Source organism: Typopeltis vanoorti, chromosome 3, assembly GCF_054136105.1.
Source record: "Typopeltis vanoorti isolate ZY-2024b chromosome 3, IOZ_Tvanoo_1.0, whole genome shotgun sequence".
Classification (NCBI taxonomy): domain Eukaryota; kingdom Metazoa; phylum Arthropoda; class Arachnida; order Uropygi; family Thelyphonidae; genus Typopeltis; species Typopeltis vanoorti.
Genome location: NC_143551.1, coordinates 154,927,024 through 154,948,944, shown reverse-complemented (window position 1 = coordinate 154,948,944; position 21,921 = coordinate 154,927,024). Strand labels below are relative to the sequence as shown.

The 21,921-nt window shown below is 36.2% G+C and overlaps 1 protein-coding gene across 1 annotated transcript in view; it reads right to left on the bottom strand.

The window, feature by feature from the left end:
* Positions 1-18,442, bottom strand: part of LOC150108678 (ionotropic receptor 93a-like) — a 28,062-nt gene extending 9,620 nt beyond the window's left edge. Inside the window, exons 1-4 of the mRNA XM_090390504.1 lie at positions 18,113-18,442; positions 13,526-13,602; positions 11,867-11,957; positions 4,024-4,117 (exon numbers count right to left, since the gene is read on the bottom strand). Coding sequence (XP_090246630.1) covers positions 4,024-4,117; positions 11,867-11,957; positions 13,526-13,602; positions 18,113-18,442 — 592 coding nt within the window. The remainder of the gene's footprint in view (positions 1-4,023; positions 4,118-11,866; positions 11,958-13,525; positions 13,603-18,112) is intronic.
* Between the last annotated feature and the right edge of the window lie 3,479 nt (positions 18,443-21,921).

The window sequence follows — 21,921 nt, the reverse complement described above, 5'->3', positions numbered from 1 at the left end:
TATTTTATTTATTTATTTATTATTATTATTATTTTTTTTATGTCTCAGATGAATTTCATACATAGTTGCTGTAGTAATTATATATATATAATATTTATAATGCATTACAAGTGTGTATAACAGATACTTGCAAGTTAGTAGTTTTCTTCCTCGAAGCTTATCTGAGGAAGATAATAGATGACAGGGGGATGGTGGTTTCATGGTTGTGTTCCTATACTGGTCACAAGCCAGGTGTTGATTTTACTGTTTGTTGGTACGTGCTTGGAAGACTTCGACTGCTATTACAGTTTAACTTTTTTTTTTTTTTTTGTGCAAATAGGGTTGGATTTAGACATGGAGTGTTTGTTTCTTTGTGTTCTTGTAGTGATAGTTTTTGAGAGGGGGGTTGTCATAGGTTTGTGTGTGTGTGTGCATGTGTGGTGGGGGGAGAGAGAAACAGGAATTGCTCTAATTTTCATTCTAATATTTATATAGTGCCTGTTTCAGCTCTCTGTATGTTCCTAGGTTTCTGTTGTCGAACGGCAGTTTGTTTATCATGTCAGGTACGTAGAAGTTTCGGGTGGCTTTGCCGTAGTGATTGTTGTACTTATATGTTATGTAGTTTGTTGACTTTGGTCTTGTTATTTGATATGTTGTTCTGGTTACTCTATATGTTGGGCTGTAGTAGTGTTTTAACATGACTGTGTAGTGGCATAAGTGTTTCACCTTAAATATTTTGTGTTTTGTCCGTGCTTCCTGCATAAGAGTGGGTTGTTCCCAGAATATCAGTTTTATCATTTTATCTTGCAACCTTTGTAGCCTGTTAAGTCTGTAGTCTGCACAGAATGCGTATGATGTGATTGCATATCTTAAAATGTTTTCACATAATGCTTTATAGATTAGTATTTTTATGTGGGTTTGGGCAATGTCTTTTAATCTGTATAGTTTGCTTGCTATTATCCTAAGCTTGGTATGTAGGTAGTTTGTATGGCTATTCCAACTTTGATCAGCATCGAAGTGAAGTCCAAGATAGCGTGTTGTTTTCACCTGTGTGATGATTGTGATTTTAGGTTCTGCACTTTGTGTATAGGAGGATGAATGTTTGATAGTGAGATATTTAGTTTCTATGGGCAGGGTTTGGTGGTTTTTGAATATCATTAGCTTTGTTTTTCCAGGGTTTATATATATGCCGTTTTTGGTTAACCAGTTAGTGATTTGATTGATGTCGTGTTGCATATTTTTGTAAGCGATATTTGCATTGTTGTGAATGGATACTATGGCCGTGTCGTCTGCATACTGGAAGATTTTACTTTTTAGGGGGAGTTGGCTTATGTCGTGTGTGTATATGTTAAATAGAATGGGAGATAGGACAGCTCCTTGCGGTACTCCACAGGTTACATGTACCTCTTTGCTGTATGCTGATCCTATACGTGTGATGTGCTTTCTGTTTTTCGTGTAGGCTTTAAACCACTGGAGTAGACGACCTCCAATTCCGATATGGGTAAGTTTCGTTAACAAGGTTTTATGTGTTAGTGTGTCAAATGCTTTTGTTAGGTCAATGAATACCACTAATGTTATTCTGTTTTTATCCAATGAAGCGTTTATTAGATCTGTGAAATCTTCCAGGAGTGTTGCTGTTCCTTTATTTTTTTGAAAGCCATATTGTATTTTGGGTATGATTTGAAATTTTTCAACGTATGTGGAGAGTTTCTGATGTACAATGCGCTCCATGATTTGGTTGATTACAGGCAGCGTGGCGATAGGTCTGTCATTACTTATTATGTTTCTTTTTCCCTGTTTGTGTATGGGTGTGATTAATGCAGTCTTGAGTGTTTCAGATATGTGTCCCGTTTCGAAGATTTTATTTAACAGTTTTTGTATAACTGGAAGTAGGTCGGTTGAGTGTTTCTTGATGTCTTTTGGTCTGATTCCGTCTATCCCCGGTCCTTTGTTAGGATTAATTTGTTGAATTGCCAGTGATAGTTCTTCTTTTGTTACTGTGGGGACAACCACATCGACTGGGTTGCTCGTGGACCTAGTGGAGAATGTTCGTTTGTGTGAGGAAAGGTTGTTTCTTGTAGCTGTTGGACAGAGTTCACGAAGTGCTGATTAAAGTTGTTTGCCAACTGTTTGAGGGAATTGGGATCGCAGGAAAAGCTGTGTTTTATTGTTTCTGAGGCAGTGGTTCTGTGTATATTGTCCAGAATTTCATTAATCAGGTGCCAGGTTTCCTTTATGTCATTCTGAGCTGTTGTTAATTTGTTGCTGTAATAGTTTCTTTTTGCCGTTCTAATCTGGGTTGTTAGGAGATTCCGTTTTCTTTTGTATTCAGCTTTTAAAGCGATATTGTTCGGCGACTTCTTAAGTTGTTTCCATAGGGCATCTTTTCTTTGTATGTCTGTTAGTATGTTGTCTGTTATCCATGGATTTTGTTTCGTTTGGGGACGTATTTTTATTTTTGTTAATGCTTTGTTATATATTTTGTTAAATGCAAGTTTAAGATTATTATATACAGCTTCAGCAGAGTCTAAAGATGCTATCTGCATCTAGTCTGTTTTTCTGATTTCATCGTTCACTATTGCTTCGTTTACAATGCTATGATACTGTTTTGTAGTCTCAGTGATTTTTATGGGTTCTGGTTCAGTCTGTAACTGCATGCTGTGAAATAATGGTCTGCTAGTTTGCATGTTATGACGGCTGCTGTGTGGCTGTTTGGAGGGGCCCTTATATTTATATGATCAGTGCAAGTTGAGGTTGTTGTGTTTCCGACTATCTCTTCTCGTGTATACGACTGTATGGATGGGGTTATGTTATATGCCAATAATAGGTCTAGGTATTGTTCTGTGTTGTTATTTATGTTCCTAATGTTTATATTAATGTCTCCTATTATTATCAAGTATTTTGAGGTGCCTACTTTCGTGGCTGAAAGCCATCTGTTTAGTTCTTCTAGGAATTTTGTGGTGCTTAAGTTGGGTGGTCTGTATATTGCGTTTAATATCAGGGAGTTTTCTTGTTTGATGTTTTTAATTTCGATGCATATGTTTTCTGCGTATTCTAATTTATAGTTTATTTCTGTTACTTCTAGTTTATGTTTGGTAAATATTATTATACCACCGCCTCGTTTTGTTTGTCTGCAGTGTTTGTGTTGTTGGAAGTGTGGCATTTGGTAGGAGGATGCCTCTTCGTTTGTCGTAGATACTTCAGTCAGTATTAAAATGTCTATTTCGCCTATATCTTCCTTCAGATAAGCTTGCAGGGTCAGCCAGTATTTTTGATGTGGAGAACAGATAGTCCTTTTTTGGGGATTGTCAGTTGTTTCCATTCTGTTATTGATTTCAAAATGTGGCAATTATCATGTTCCGGGGTGATTACGTCTACTTGATGGTGTGCATTAATGTTGGTTGGGGTGCTGGTCCTTCTTTACGAGTTGTCAATATTCCTTTCAATGTGACAGCCTGTTGAGGTCATCTACGGATTTTATTTCGATTGGTTTTGCGTCTTGTGTCTTTCTAAGGAATATTTTGCTGTCTCTTATCCATATAAACTGGTAATTGTTTTCTGTTTTTACTTTCCTTGCTTGGTAGAATATTTTCTGATAGTGTGGCGTAAGGTATTCAGACAAGTATATTGGGGTATTGTCGTGGTCTCCTTTCAGATCCTTTACTACTGGATTTTTAATCCTAAATAATAATAATAATAATAATAATAATAATAATAATAATAATAATAATAATAATAATAATAATAATAATAATAATAATAATAATGTCGAAATAAGGTACTTCAGGGCATAAAAATAAACAAAACTTTATAGATTCGTAGTTTGCAGTTGTGAGGGAATGTCGTTTCGAGCATTCTTCTTTTTCAATACTTCATCCCCCACAGTTTTCAACAGTGAACTCATTTCGTTTAACATATCACTGTCCGAATATTTTTGTTTTCTTTCATTTTAATCAAATCAGAGAAGAGAAAGTGACGTGACAAAAATTATTCACTATATTATATTACATCACCTTAATGACGCACACTATGGAGATGACTCACCTTGGTAGGGTTCTTTACTAGCTGTCATGCAGCGCGAAATGAAGTATAGGAAGGCTGCTGAGATGGCACTGCTGATGCCAAGTCCTATCCACACCTAGCGTAAAGGAATTAAAATAGATAAATAAATAAATAAATAAAATCATGCGAATTTTAGGCAAAGTGAAATGTAACTACAATGTTAATATTATTAATTGATGACTGGGATCAGCGGACAAGCCAGTAATTTCCTCTTAATGCTTTTTATTTCTTTTTGTGGTCCCTTTTGATTATCGCAAGGATAGATCTGCTCAAAGATCAACTATCAAGGACAGATAGTTCACAAGAAGGTCCTGTTTTATGCTGAAAACTGGTTTTACGGAAAAGTTCGTTTTAGTAAAAAGATCCAAGACAGCTCGTGAGAGTAGAAGGTAGATACTCTAATGTTTTTTTTTTCTTTTGACAAATACCTATCAATAGATGTTAACAAAGAGTACAATTAAAATAATTTTGTGTGTGTGTGTCTACCGCCCACGAAAGGTTGTAAATCTAAAGTAAATGATTACCGTGAGTAGGCTAAGGATTTTTTGAATTTTTTTTTTATTCATTTTATATATCTAGTGCGGTAGAGAGCGATAAAATCCCTTTCCCACTTAAATACCTTTTTAGACATTAATGCCCATAGGCGATTCGAGCCCATTGGTTATTGGTTGGAGAGCGGAGACGTTAACCTTTCTGCCAACCAGGCTGACAGTCAAAATGCAACATAATACAAGATGAGACAAAATAAAGCACGGTAATACAAGGAAATAGCACATTACAATACCATGGGCAGTACAAGTTAATAATAACAGTAAATGACACATTTTTCTATTTAAAACTAAGCGTAATATAGCCTTCCTGGTTAGTTGGCAGTTTGACATTAGTGGCTATTGTAGTCCCTTCATTACTCGCGGCTGCGCATATTCCCATTCAACACAATAAACGGAATATTGGCAACTCACTCTCTCTCTCTCTCTGTTTACGTTCTTCGACGCAGTTCGCGCCTCATTCACTATTTGCCAGTTTTCAGCAGTCAGACGAGAAGTTGCAATTTCCGTTCCGTGACGAGCATCACGCACATTGACAAAACTGCTTCAAAAAGAATTTCGCTGATCGACTAACTGTTCCATATGGTCATGCTTCTACTCTGTAAGCTTGACGTAAATCAGTTTGGAATGTCTGGCAGCGTTACAACCCAGCATAATCGCGGTATTGACCCACGTGAGTTGGTCTAGTTTTGTAACGAAACCAAGGGCACTTAGATGTTTTCGTGTCAAGTGCTAATTTAGACCGAAATTAACTAGGCTAATAAACATATTTAATCTTCAATAGGTCATGTCTTATATAAATAAACTAGAAGTTGTGTGTGTGTGTGTGTACGTGCAGAATGTATAGTATGTTGAAATGGCTACTGAGACAGAATCATATTTCCATGAAAGTTAAATTGCACGCACCTCAATAGCATTCGGATTGTTCTTCGGATCTTCTGGTTACACTCTTCTACCCTTCAGGGAATACTCTCGAATCTGTAATCAGTAATTCATTTCATGCTTTTCGACTTAAAGTGAGTTAATCGATCTCATACAGGGGTGGAAAGGTTTTTTACATCCCCAGATTAGGTTATGTGTTATATATATCGAGTGGTCAGTTTATTAAAAACACCTCTCCATTTAGGAAAATGGGAGTGGTGTTTCTAATAAAGTGGCGTGTTTGTGTGCGTGTGTGTGTGTGTGTGTGTGTGTGTGAGAGAGAGAGAGAGAGAGAGAGAGAGAGAGAGAGAGAGAGAGAGAGAGAGAGAGAGAGAGAGAGAGAGAGAGAGAGAGAGAGAGAGAGAGAGAGAGAGAGAGAGATTAGAGAGTATTTTCGAGAGAACAGAATATTACACACTGGCTTCACAATATTAGTTGCTTCTACCGTACTTCAAAACAACTGCAACAGTCATTTTGGATCATTCGTCCTTCAGTATGTTTGCCATTCCATGCATTCCTGTTGAATGCAATAGTTTAACCCATCACACTCGAAGTTCCAGTTCATTTCAGAACTTCTGCTTACTGAATTAAAATCGGGTTTTTGTGAAGGCGAGTGACGTTGCTTCACACCTCGTCGAAACAGTATTTATTGTATGATGTGGTTCATTGTCATGCCAAAAACGCACGAGTCTGTTTTGTAAAACTGCCTCAATGTAGTAGGAGGCATTGTTTATTCAATATGAATTGGCGTCCATCCTTCCAAGAGACACACAACAGGTGCGAGCTGATATCAGGCATTTCAAACGCATCTACCACAACTATGCTTGCCCATTCGATTGGGAAAAGGTCGTAGCATGCTTAATTGCTCCATATAGTCGTTCAATGCTCTGCGCACCAGTGCATAATATTTTTTGACTGGGGCAGAGTATTCTAAGTACTCTTCAATCGATAGAACAGAATATTACACCAATGTACTTTGTTCTCCTGATTACAGTAATTGACATTTGGCTTATCGCCACAGTCAGGAAATCCAGGAAATTCAACGTCCATCCTGCATAGAGTACCATGGAAAAGCACTGAACCATTTACATAGATGCTATGGTAACACTGAAAGGAAATGTTTGGAATAAAAAATATTAGTGCTTTGTAATTAGAATTAGCATCACTTCACGCTTTATTTTCCCATGTACGTATGCGGTCATACATACAAGTCCCCTTTCAAATTGACATATTGCATATGGAAATCACTGCAACAGCAACACCAGACTCATCATGCTGATTTGAATCTACTCATCTTGATATGTATCTGTAGAATTGTAGTTATATTATGTGCTTGCCTAGTGATTCTTTAATGCGATCTTGAAATGATTCACTTTTAATGATTCACTTGAAAAAGGTAAGTGGAATTTAATTGAAACCCAGGCCATGTAAATCGCAATAAATGAGTAAGATTCTTATTATATTTATTCTTTGATATTTCGCAAGAAAAATTGTCGATATATGATTGCAAATTTACACAACAAAATTCCCATGGTTCTCAGAACATCATAAACTAATCAGGTAAAGGTCCACGAGGTATGAAGGTGAATGGTAACCTTTGGAGTAGATGTTGCAAAATATTCATTCCATTTTATTATACATGTTCTCAAATGAATTCAGTTCGAGTGAGTTTGGAATTACTGACCAGGCAAAGCCGTATTGTAGCGCCATCATTACAGTGGTTGTTCCAGCGCAACAACTTCTATGCTTTTGGTTATTGAAATTTAATTGAATTTGATTGAAATAAGCAATTATGTTTGAAAAAATCAAATAAAATGAAACAAATTAAAATTAAACCATTGCAGTTGGATGACTCATCTCAATTCTCTATGTGGAGTTACCGACATATCCAGTAGCAAATCACGAGAAACAAGTGTGTTTAAGGGATTATAATAATCCTCTCTCTCTCTCTCTCTCTCTCTCTTTCGCTCTCTCTTTTTATAAGATGCATCATTACGTAAAACGTTCTCAACGGATAAATACTGTATTTATTGTTTCATCATTTAACTAAAGTTAATGTGTGGAAATAAACCTAAACAGTATTCAAGATTAATCAATCAATCGACTCTAATATCAACTCTTTCGACGAAACGAAAATTCACTAACTTTTCTGTGTGTTTATTCTTTCTGGAATATTAATCGAGCGTACCCTATTCATCTCTGTTTCCTACTGTTTGCTCGTCTTCACCTCCCACTTTCTCACGATTGCATTCCAAGTAATCTGATGGTCTTTTCTTACTTCCATGTCTTGCCGAAGAGCTTTCACATTCAATATATTCCAACATTATCCGGTTTTTATCATTTAAGACTTTCATATCACTTTAATATCGTTAAATTTGTCTTCAGATGATGGACTTGTTCTTGTATGAAGTGCATTATCAAAATAAGAATATGTGAACATATATTTTTCTTTCGTTCTTTTTGTAAGAAAGAGACAGAATTTAATTTATTGTCATTGGCAAAGAACGATCAGAACTAGTAATTAAGGAACTGGGAATAGTATTAACATTCTATTTAATATTTAAGTGGTCGATGAGTTGAATCATTTATAGATGATTTGTTGTAGGAAGCATTTAGATTAATCCGAAATCTTTGGAACAAGATTTACAGATTATCTAAATACTAGCATGTTAGGTTAGATAAGAACACATTTAACCATTACCAGAAATCCTTAGCAAGGCTTTTGAGTACCTAATCAGTTATACTCACTAAAAATGAGCTATAAGGTTAAAGACTTTCATGATTAATAATAAAATTGCGTCTAATGTCTAGAAGTCATGATAAGTGCACATCGTTAATGACATTAATAACCTAAAAACTAATTTAAGTTCAAATATTAAATTTTTGTTACTTACATCTTTGCAAAAGGGTCGCAGAAGGGCAAAGATGGGATCTCTAAAATCCGGAGCTTTAATAACAAATGCAAGCCTGTCGAACAGATAGGGCACAGTGAAATCAATTGCTTTTATTCTGTCATCCGTGATTGATAGCGTAGCCACAGCAAAATCCACCTTCTTTTGAAACCAGTATGGTAACACAAAGAGATAAAGATACAATGAAAAAATTGTTAATTATTAATATTAATAATTTTAAGATTAATAATAATTAAGATTAAAATTATCATGTTTACTTTGAAAGAAATTGAAAGAGGAATCAGAAAAAGAAATGGCACGAAAATAACATTTGGAAACAGAGTAGTTTATATAGTTATGCGAAAGAATTATATAAATCAGCATAGAAACACGACTGATTTTGTAGTTGTATTGTCGATTACAAATCTGAAACTAGGGTCGTAATGAATGTCGGGTTGATTGACACTGAAGTGAGAAAGGAGATAGTTTTCCTTACCACTTCTTGACACACACTCTCTCTCTCTCTCTCTCTCTCTCTCTCTCTCTCTCTCTCTCTCTCTCATAGTCTTGTCTATTCTTCTCTACCTCCTAACTTATTTCTCTGGAATTTCCTTTCCTTAACATATACTATACGGCAGGTTGGCTGTGTGCATATGTATTCTTCAATGGGTGTGAATCCACCGTGGACATAGGGGTTTGTGAATGTCTTTAAGTAGTAGATAATTTCATAAGTTGGTGTGACACCCCACCCTGCCAATGGATGCCTGAAACAGTTTTAAAACGTTCCATGAGTAGACTGTTCCATTTTATCTAGTATTAGCATACCATAATATCTAATATTTACCCACTCACGGCACTGATGTGCTATAGGTATTGTGGCCTTTCGTGTGTAGATCAGATATAAAAAAAATCCCCAAGGTAGTAACACTATGGGTACAACGTTTCGTGGATGGGATTCACATAAAAAATAATAAACCACTTCTTAGCTGGTCAATCCTTTTGTTAGCCAGCATCATTTTATCTCCAGTGCAATGGAAGATATTCTCCTTTTATAATGGTTTAATTTAGTGCTTGAACTTGTTGCTCTCAGATAATAACTATGTTAACCTCCAAATAATTCATTAGGAATGTTTTAACAAAAACACTGCTTGTAAAAATAAAATGAAAAAAACTCACATGTAAATTAACAATAAAGATGTAATAAACAATTGCAACTTGTATGAAGAGTTTCAAATATCTTATGTGGATTTTCAAATGGCAGCGATAACTGGTAAATTAATACTCAAAAGTACTTCGCTGAACATTTTGAAGCTCTTAACTTTGCTTGTCGCTTAATTATTTTAAACTTGGTGCTATTTTTAAGGGAATAATTTTTGGTGGATTAGTGAAATATAAATGGTATGTTTTTCATTAACAGCATTAAATGTTGTTAATTACCTAAAACCTCGAATTAGGGGACTCAATCATATTCGGACTGACGAGAAATGGATGGATTGATGGATCGATAGGAGTCAGCGGTTAACCATACGTATCTTCAAAATCCGTTTGCTCTTCTGAAGATCATACACAGGCCAACGTTGCCGTACATTGGTATCCTTTATTTGCAAGTTTCAATCACTAAGTTATGTTTGTTATTAGAGAAAAAGTTATTTTGCAAATCATTATAGATCAGCTAATTTAATAAACATAGACAATGATGTGCAGGTGATATTTATACAGTATAAACGGCTTAGAAAACTGAAGAATAGAATTACCGTAAGATGGGGTTACTTTGCTCCACTTTTCTTACCTTTTTCAGTAATTTGAAAAACAAAAATTGTTTTTAGAGGTTTTTATTTTCCGAAATATTTTTTTTTTAATGTACAGAGTATACTGAATGCCCTTATGTAAAAGTTTTGTGAAAACAGTTTTATTCCTTCTTTTATTTTTTCAAAAAGTTGGAGCAATGTTTACCCTAGAATGGGGATACTTTGTACTAACTAGTAAAAACTACTTATTTAGATGGAATAATGGAAATGGAGCAAAGTAAGACTATTCACAAAATAAGAATACACAACCTTTATTTATTATAACATAAAATAGAATACAAAATTGTTGAAATTGCTTTTTTTAAGACAAATTGGAAATGAAAATATAAAAAATTGAAAAATTTAGAATCCACTTGTACAAATTAATGCAAAATTAATATATAGTAAGTTCTAAAAATCAGGTACATAAACTGTGGCAAAAAAAGAAAAAAATCATTGTAATTAAGAACTTTAGGTCTCAGGGATTCCAAATGTTTTCCAGTTCTGGGACAGAAAACATGCCTCTACGATTTATCATTTTGGGGGGTTTTATGCCCTCTAAAGGATAAAATATTTCATCTTTTGGTGTAGGCCATTTCCAGGACTTGGCAGATTTCTGCATTGCTCTTATTTTTGCCTCTTCGTTATTTATTTCTGAAATTTGCCCCGGAAAATATTCGCCTTCATACATGAATATAACATACTGCCCAACTGACGGAACAAAATTATTTTTTCTACCTCTTTTAACTTTGTTGAAGAAGTTGCTATTTCCTCATCATCATCAGATCTGGAAGCAAGCTGTTTTTTACAGTAATTTTCCACTTTTAAACTCAAAAATAGGTAGAGCAAAGTATCCCTAGAAAATTAAAATTTGGCTATAAAGTAAATTAATGTCCTATAAAGTCAAGAAATGTTAATAAAATAACTTAGATATTATAAAACTAGAGGAATTAAGGAAAAGAATAAATTGCTGAGGCAAGCAAAATTTTCTACTTAACCAAACACACAATTCTGCTATGTGTGAGAATTAGAGCTCCTGTCGAAGCTAACATGAGCAGGGAGAATATAGTACAGCAGTGTTGCCAATACTAATACAATACTTAAAAAAATTGCTACATCATTTCAAATAATAAATATGTTTCCAGAGTCAATTGAAAACTTTTTGCCAATTGGAGCAAAGTAACCCCATATTACGGTATCGTAATAGAATGGTATTATTTAACTTTTTAAGGGATGGGAAATAAATATCAAACTTTGTGCATAACTGTTATGAATACGAACACCGTTCAAATTTTGGCAGTTAACAAAGTTTGTTATAAAAGCTTCGTTCTGTGGATATTGTGAAATGGACATTACGAGGGGAGGGAAATATATCTATTTCAATATAGTTTCGTGGGATGTGGGTTAAAAGATTTTTTGACTTTTTCCAACCTCAAAAATTTCCATCCTTAAGAATTATCAATGCTGAAGCAAAACTGGTTTCACTAATTACTGGATTTGTCCTTAACTCTTATTAATTGCCAGTTACAATATAACATCAAGGTAGGAAGATAACTTTTAAAATACAATGGTGATCTTTTTTAAGACGAAGCTGTCTTAAATATATAAATTAATTAAAATTACCAATACGAAATCGCCATCACATTCAACTTGTTGGTTTACCGCTATTGATACTTACCATCTGTTCTACTAATCCAATGTACCCAGTCCACGAACCATCCGATTGTCGGTTTCCCCAGTTTCTGTCTGTACGGTTAATAAGAATGTACCTTAAAAAAAAAAAAATAAAACATTTTTAGCTGAAATTTCCCGAAGTCATTTACACACACATTTTGCCATCTGGAAGAGAAGTGTTTTTCTTTTTGACTTTCTCGTATATCTACCCTGTTGGGTGATATTTAGCATTTGTTATATGTAATTCTCCATTTTTTTTTATTATGTTTGATTCACATTTAGGTTGAGATACATGCAAATTAATGCACGTATCTCAGCACGCACGTATAAATGACTTTCGGAAGGTATAAAAAAACCTTCCGGAAGTCATTTATATCATACTTTTTGCTATCTGAAAGTTAGGTATTTTTTAAAATTCGAGGCGTTAAACGTAATATTTCCTGTGGAAATGCTTCTAAACATCATTTAGAAGAATCTTTACGAAAACCAACAGCAAAAATACCTAACTTTCAGATAGCAAAATGTATGATATAAATGACTTCCGTATGGTTTTTTTTCCTGGTGCCAATAGTCAATGGCTATCATTACAAAATTCTATAAATATAACGTTTGCTTACTGTTAGCATAACTATAGAAAATAATATACAACATGGAAAAAATATCCATACAACTTTCGATACTTTGATAATCATTTGTTTTGCTATTCAACAGTACTAATAATTTTCATCTAGGTCTCACTGTAGCATAGTTGGAAGAATGACAGTGTACTTTGGCTGGAAGAACTGAAGTTAGAATCCCGACTAGACCGCGAAGAACGTTTATAACATTCCCACAGAGCGACGAAGGTGACTCAGCCGGTCACATAGGGAAAGAGAGAGAGAGAGAGAGAGAGAGAGAGAGAGAGAGAGAGAGAGAGAGAATAGTGCTCTCTCTCTCTCTCTCTCTCTCTCTCTCTTTTGAGGTTACATATTATATGTATTAGATCTCTAAATATGTGCGCGTAATACATCTCACCTGAAGCCTCCTCCAGGAAACTAATGCAACTGCAAGGAAACAAATACTGTATATTACTGACTTCATTAAGCCAAACATTAGTTATTTGGCTTAAATAAATAGGCCATGCTCAGAGAAACATGAAATATTGGGGAAGAGAAGCAAGCTACATCATATTAATAAATAACTCATTTATGAATATGATGAAGATTACAAAAACATGACTGTGACATTTTTCAAAAACGATATGCTTGGAATGCCGAAACTTGGAATAAACGTTCTGATGAGATAAATCAGATTTATACACTTTTGCCCAGACGGCTGTGTGTGTGTGTGTGTGTGTGTGTGTGTGTGTGTGTGTGTGTGTGTGTGTGTGTGGAAATGTTTCTAATTTTTTCTGGTCTTGTTGTATGTTACCACTTTCAGCTCTTGTCTTTACTGCGCACGCACGCACGCACGCACACACACACACACACACACACACACACACACACACACACACACACACACACACACACACACACACACACACACACACACACACACACACACACACACACACACACACACACACACACACACACACTCTCTCTCTCTCTCTCTCTCTCTCTTTCTTGAGGTTACGTATTATGTATTAGATCTCTAAATATGTGCGAGTAATACATCTCACCTGAAGCCAGAATACTGAGCAAGTGTCTCCAGTAAATGGTATTCAATTCCATCTTTTCCGTCAAAGAACGGTTGTTCCTGTAAGTGATTTTAAGCAAACTAATCAATGTCTTATAGCTCATATTTAAGAAATTATTTAATATTTGGAAATCTACATTATATTTAGGAAATATTTTAAGGTATCAAAAGATAGAAAAACTCCCCTCTAAACTTTGTTTAATATTAGAGGACCTTTTGTATAAATACACAGAACATAACTAAATTTAACGATCTTGGGGAAGCAGTTATTATTATTATTTTTAAGTAATTTATATTCTCAAGTCCATAAGAACAATATATATCATTACGTACATTTGTTACGGACACCTTCAGACGAATCCCATTTAAGTCTTTCTTTCGAGGATTGTATGTTCGTCTGTAGTAAAGCCTTCTCTCTGAAGACCATTTTGCAAATGTCCATGGCTGGAGATTGGTTACATTCACGGGAACAGCCCTCCGTATTATATGATACTGCGCTTTTGTGTGCTTTTTGATCTAAAATATTAAACGTAATGCGATAGCACACACACACACACACACACACACACACACACACACACATATATATATATATAATTAGTTTTTTTACCTTGGGTAATGTATATATATATATATATATATATATATATATATATATATATATATATATATATATATATATATATAAATAAATTATTTTTTTTTACTTGGGTAATGTATATTAGGGCTAGTAAGTAATTTTATAAACTTAGTTATTTTACTCCTAATCCCAAGTAAGCAAACAGTTAAGTTTGCGCCTGAACGTGGTTCAAGTTTAAAGGTGGTGCAACTCATAGTAAAGGTGGGACAACTCTGATCACTATTCTTAGTATTTTCCATCATGTAAAGCACATCTCACTAAGAGATGTATACTGCAATACATTATGGGTGGGATTATTACCTAGACCGGTTTCAACCTTTTTTGAGGTCTCCTCAGTGAGTAGCTAGACCTAAATACCAAGGTTTTAGTAATACAGAGCCTTATCAACTTTACCTATACAAGTTGCAACAAGGTGTTATTATTTTTAATAAAAATCTCTGGAGAAGATATAGATGTAAATAATTTTTTTTTTTACCTTGTGCAACGTATGTTAGGGTTACTAAGTAATTTTATAAACTTAGTTATTTTATAAGAGGTTAATATAGCTTTTGGTCTTTTATGTTTGAATATGTCTGTTGCCTCGTATGCTGCAGCTTGCAGAACCAAATCGTTGGGGTGTATTGACGTCTTTAGAAGAACTTAGATGCTGAGGATTGTAGGACAGAGAAAATATAGTGAATATTTGTATCTCTATGAAGTTGGTTGTTTCTAATATACCATGGAGCGTTCAGAATCATTCTCAAGCACTTGTTCTGTACTCGTTGTATTTTGATAATGTTAGTATTAGAGGTGTGGCTCTAGACTGGAGAGGCATAGGTAATTATAGGACGAATCGTCATCTGGTATAGCTGCAATTTGATTCTGTTGCTGAGCTTGCTCTTTCTATTAATTAGCGGATAGATCTGTGCGATGGCTTTAGATGCCTTTGCGCACGTAAACTTGATGTGTTGGTTGAAAGATAGTTTTTTGTCGAGAATTAGACCCAGGTAATTTGTTTCTGTCTGCCAGAGAATTTCAGTATTGAATAGTAACACATCTTCTGCAGGAGATATTGGCCTTTTCGAGAAAAGAATCGCTGAGCTTTTTTGGGGGTTGACTTCCAATCTCCATTTGGAGAACCAACCCTCCAGCTTTAGAAGATTTTCTTAATGAAATGGCGTCGGAGAGATCTGGTTGCCATTGCTGTATCGTCCGCTTACAGGACCATAATGGAAGACATCGAACTGTGCGGAATGTCCGACATGTATATAGAAAACAGCAATGGAGCTAGTAGGGATCCCTGCGGCACTCCAGCAAAGATATGGCGCTGGGATGGGGTAGAACCGTTGATTTTGACTTGTATTGATCTATTCTGAAGATATGAATGGATTAGATGAACCATTTTTAGTGAGATACCGGCTGAGATAAGTTTGTGTAGGAGTCAGAAATGCCAGATTTTGTCAAATGCTTTGGATAGGTCTAGGAAAACAGCTCCTGTACACTGGCGCCAGTTATAGCTGGTGGTGATGTATTCGACAATTCTGTGGATTTGCTGGGTAGTACTATGGTGTTGCCGAAAACCAAACCGTTCTTTAGGGAGGATGTTTAGGTCATTTACTGACGTTTGGAGTCGTGAGAGGATGACCTTCTCCGCAACCTTACCCAGATTGGAGATGAGACTGATTGGACGATAATTTTGCGGTAGGTGTGGGTCCTTGCCTGGTTTATATATAGGGATTACATTAGCCAGTTTCCAGGTGGAAGGAAAATAGTGAAGTCTTAAGATTGCATTTATTATAATGGTCAGGTGCACTACAGCTTTTCGAGGCAACAGCTTGATCACCCTATTCGAGATGCCGTCCGGTCCAGGAGCTTTATTGTTCTTTAGTTTTTTAATAATATCATATAATTCAACAGGTGATGTAGGTGCAGTATGGTCAGCACTGGTATCTGGGAGTTTTAATACGTGTCCAACCTGTCTGTGGATTTTGTATAAGTGATTGAAATCTAAGTTGTTATATGAAGGTTTGAACTGCACCTCTAGATTCTTTACTATGGCTTCTGTCTTATCTACATCTATGTGAACTAGGCCCTGGTTAGAGATTATGGAGGAGGGATCTGTTTTTATTTCTGATGTTTTTCAATAACCCCCAAATAGAGTGATCAATAGGTGAGATGGAAACTAACTTTTCATCCCAAACTTGGTTTCTATGAGTTTTAAGTGCATCTCTCTCTGCCCCGTTCAATCTATTAAGAACTGTTTTGTTCTGAGGAGCGCGAGTGTTACGAAATCTCTTCCTAGCTCTGTTTTTCTCTCTGATCAAGTCCATAATATCCTCGGGAAAACGACCAGGCTTGGGAAGAGGTTTGTGGAAGGTTGCAACCGTTATAGCGGACTTAATCTGTTGGGTGAGGCAAGTCACTGCAGATTCCACATCATCTTTTGTGCATATGTGAGGGACAGGTCTAATTTGATCCCTAAGTGCTTTAGACAATCTGTCCCACGATATGCATGAGTGAGAGGGAGGAGACAGATATTCTTGTTCTCCCAGTTGTAGATAAATTGGGTTATGATCCGTTGACAACTCGTTTAGTGATTTAAGGCTGTACTGAAGTTTAATGTCTTGCAGGATGTCAGCAGTGACAAACGTACTGAGATGAGTTGGTTCGGTAGGTCCAGCCACGACAGCATAGTTTGATCCTATGTAGTTGGAAAGGACGCAGCCATTCTTGTTGGTGGTTCTACTATTCCAGGCAGGGTGCTTGGAGTTTAAATCCCCAGCAATAATGATGGGTACTCTAACTCCTAAAATGGCATTTAGATCAGTGTGCAGCAGAGTTTTTAAGGGTGGATTGTAAGCTGAATAGATTTTCAATCTGCCGGCAGAGCTGGTGAAAACTTCCACGCCTGTAATTTCAAGGTAAGTGGTTGGTGGGTTGTTCACAGAATGGTATTAATGTAATTTTTAATGAAGATGGCAGTGCCATCACCTCTGTAGTTGGATTTGTCATTTCTGTACATGAGATAACCCAGTAGTTTGGGACTATCAGAGGGTCTAAGGTGTGTTTCACTGATTAGTATAATATCAGGTTGGTATCTGTAAGTGAAATCATGTAGTTCCAGAATTTTGTTCCTTAAGCCGTTCGCATTCCATGCAATGATCTGAAGAGAGGCAGGAATGAGTTTGTTTTTATTCATTTATGATTGCTGTGAGGATGGCCTGTGTTTCCTGTAGGAATCTTTTAGTGGTGGTTGCTGAAGGGTTAGACAAGCTGAAATCTTGTAGAATGTTAGCTAAAGAGGCCGTAATAACTGCTGTCAGATTAGTAGGTGCTATTGGCTGATTTTGTTCAGATATTGGTTTATTAGTACGGGCCACATCAGCATAACTTCTTGTTAGCCTTTGGCTTCCACTGTCTTTGAAGGTCACCAACTGTTGCTGCCGAGTCTCAGGCTGTGGAGCATGGGACTCAGGTGATCTTTTACTAGATGAAGAGGGCGGTTTAGCTGTCTCCATCCCTCTGTTTTTTGGGTGCTGAGTACATCCCTTGTAGTTTGCTGGATGAAGGCCACCACCGTTGGCACATTTAGCCGAGGTGGTTTTTGGCTTGGTGCAGGTGTTAGTGGGGTGGTTCTTAGCACATTTCAGGCATTTATACTCTGCCTTGCAGAGTCATTGAGCATGGTCAAACTTCTAGTATCTATGGCATTGGCCAGTAGATGCCTTTTTATGGAGTGACTCTGGGGTGATCCGGAGTCCACAAACAGATGTTAAAGCATAGATGTTCTTATAGGCTTTATGAATCTCCACCAAGAGCAGAGGCATAGGGGATTTGTCCGCTCTAGTCATTCTGCTGATCTTAATAGGTGGTAGGTCCTGGTGGTGGAGGTCAGCCTCAATTCTGTGAGTTTATCATGGTGGACCTTAATTGTGTCCATCTTTTCTTTACCCGGAGGACTATCGGTGGAACCCTCTTATTCATGGCGGTCGAGGAATTGGAACTGGGAGTATCCTCTTCCATACCAAAATCTATGGGAGGTTCTGTGTCAGTGGTTTTGCGCTTTTTGCGTACACGAACTTCTTCAAAGTCTGGGGGAGACTGCAACTGAGTAATGAGCTCCTCATTTGCATCGTCCGAGTTATCTTCTGTGACTGCAGAGGGTGGCAATGAGTCAAAAAGTTTAACTTTTACCGGCCAACTATCACTCAGAAGTTTTCCTAATTTGCGGTATTCATTATAAACCTCATCTAAAATGGTTTCATTCAGAGGTTTTGCCATAGCAAATTCCGTAGACACAATCTGGTGTTTTCCAGCAGTACGATACTTTGTACGATGCCTTTGCGCACGTAGACTTGATGTGTTGGTTGAAAGATAGTTTTTTGTCGAGAATTAGACCCAGGTAATTTGTTTCTGTCTGTCAGGGAATTTTAGTATTGAATAGTAAAACATCTCCTGAAGGAGACATTGGTCTTTTTGAGAAAAGAACGGCTGAGCTTTTCTGGGGGTTGACTTCCAATCTCCATTTGGAGAACAAACCCTTCAGCTTTAGAAAGTTTTCTTGAAGCTTTCTGGTAATGAAATGGGGTCTGAGAGATCTGGTTAGTATTGCCGTATCGTCCGAATACACGGCCAAAATGGAAGTCAACGGATTGTGCGGGATGTCCGACATGTATATAGAAAACAGCAATGGAGCCAGTAGAGAACCCTGCGGCACTCCAGCAAAGATATGGCGCTGGGACGGTGTAAAACCGTTGATTTTAACTTGCATTGATCTATTCTGAAGATATGAGTGGATTAGATGAACCATTTTTAGTGAAGTACCGGCTGAGATAAGTTTGTGCAGGAGTCCAAAATGCCAGATTTTGTGAAATGCTTTGGATAGGTCTAGGAAAACAGCTCCTGTACACTGGCGCCAGTGGTAGCTGGTGGTGATGTATTCGACAATTCTGTGGATTTGCTGAGTAGTACTACGGTGTTGCCGAAAACCAAACTGTTCTTTGGGGAGGATGCTTAGATCATTTACTGAGGTTTGGAGTCGTGAGAGGATGACCTTCTCCGCAACCTTACCCAGATTGGAGATGAGACTGATTGGACGATAATTTTGCGGTAGGTGTGGGTCCTTGCCTGGTTTATATATAGGGATTACATCAGCCAGTTTCCAGGTGGAAGGAAAATAGTGAAGTCTTAAGATTGCATATATTATAATGGTCAGGTGCACTACAGCTTTTCGAGGCAACAGCTTGATCACCCTATTCGAGATGCTGTCCGGTCCAGGAGCTTTTTTGTTCTTTAATTTTTTAATAATGTCATATATCTCAGCAGGTGATGTAGGCGCAATATGGCCAGTGTTGGTGATAGGAAGTTTGAGTGAGTGTTTGACCTTGCTGTAAATCTTATATATGTGGTCAAAGTCTAGATTTTCATACGAAGGCCTGCATTGCTCCTCCAAATTGTATGCTATAACTTCTGCTTTGTCTACATCTTAATTACGTAATAATTATAATATAACTATAATATTTAATTATATAATTAATAATATGATATTGCAAATAACTAAACAGCTTAAAACTAATTTTTCTGTTACTGAAAGCTACATCAGAAATGCATATATAAATTAAATTATAAATATGTTTTAATTACGTAGATATGAAAAAATATGATTTTTTTATAGAAAAAATATGATTTTTTTATAGAAAAAATATGTTATTATTATATGACAAAAAATATGGTTTTTTCTTCGGTTGTGCAAGTTTTGTTTACAAATAATTTCTAATTTTCTTATAAACAATCAGCGGACAAGAAAACCAAATAAAAAAAAATCTTCGAATGGTAGTCAAATAAGCTTTTTCTGAATGAAGGCATGAATGAGCCGGCTTTGAGAGTGAACCTTTGGGGTTAGTCTAAACTAATCTCCTTCAAAGCTGGCTCAGTCATGCCTTCATTCAAAAAAAGCTTGTTCCACGATCATTAGAAGATTTTTTTTTGCTTCCCTACCATTAGACTCTTCTTTCAAATGCAGTTTTTATAGTTAAAAGTGAGTGGCAAAACCATAAAGTTTGTGACTTCTGGTGGCTTTCAGAAGCTGAATAAAAAAATAATCACAGTGAACAATGGGTCATAGTTGAATTTAAAAAAAAAAAAAAATCAGCTAACGCCTTTTTTATTCCCGTATACCGGGAGTAGGCGAGGCCATTTAGCACTGTCTAACTTTTGGAGACTGAGTATGCAGTTCAATCTCCACTGGTACCAATCAGAGATAGATGGTCCAAGGCTATCACTAATTAAGCGGTACACAGTGAAGAGAGACGGCTCAAATGTTCCGCCATCATGTGGTCCCTAACCCTAACACAATATATTTAATGTCTGAAATAATGTGGGTTCTACGGTCGATTTTCTTGAGTTTACGGGAGGAAAAACCTGCTTGCCCGTGCCAGAGATCGACTAACTCGGGAACCGGTCGAAAAAAGGCTTAGAAAAATTTTCCTCTAGTCGCCGACTAGACTCGAAACCGTCTTCCTTCGTGCGGCTAAGCGCCGTGATATGCAAACGCCACTTCCACTGAGCTACACAGGCTCTAGTTAAATTTATTTGACCAAAACTTGAAGCACAGGTTTGACATTGAATGAACAGCAACTTTTTATCAGACAACGCAATATTTTGTTGAAGATCATAATTATTTTATGAAGTTCTGCAGGGAGACGTTTCAAAGCTTTAAAATACTAATACTGCTTAAGGATTTTTTCTTGTGTAATGTACTTACGAGAAATATACGAAGGTAAAAAAATAACCGCAAGTATTTGTTTTTTTAACAAAATTATTAAAGTTTAAAGAGTATATTCTAGTCTTCTTCAAAGTACTCTCTCCGCGTGAGGCAATGCACTTGTCCCAACGTTTTTTTCCACTGCTGGAAACACTAACTGAACTGGAACTGTTCAACTGAAATATTGTTTATGGCTTGTAAAGAATTTTTCTTTCACTTCGTCCACATCCACGAATCGCTGCCCTTTCATGGTTTTCTTTATCCGTGGGAATAAAAAAAGTCACATGGAGAGAGATAGAGAGATCGGCCGAGTAAGGAGGGTGAGGAACAATGTTGTTTTTCTTGAAATTCTAATACTATTCAGATTTCTTTAAAATCTGAATAGTATTAGTGCTAAATAAGACATTGTCTAAATAAAACTGCTAAATAAGACATTGATCACAATGATCTCTGATACAAATTTCAGGGCTTGGAAAAGTTTATTTATTTTACTTTATTTTATTTATTATAGTCAAGTATGTGCATAAAGAAGTTTTTATTTTTTATTTTTTTATAGGTACCTTGGTTTCCACTGTTAAGAGATGCCAACTCAATGTAGCTAATGTCGTCTGCTTTGTGATCAAATCTGCTTCCTCTGGACGATCGAATAAAATCCATCTGAATTGACAAGGATTTTCTAAGGTTTTTTGAATCTGTAATATTATTCAACAGAACCTTACATAATGTTAGTAACCAGATTATATCATATAACTATCATGTGATATTTTATTAAAGTATAGAAATACATTCAATCGGTTTAGTTTAGTTAAAATATTAGTAATGAATGTTAGTCAGCTACATTTAGTTATATAGAATTAGCTGGTTGTGTATCCCAGTTTTTAATTGGTGAAGAATTGTGCAGCATCACATGGTTTTCCACTAGCGGAAAATCTGTCAGATAACACATCAGCAGCTTATTTAAAAGTTGAAATGTACTGTTTGCTGCACTCGAAAAAAA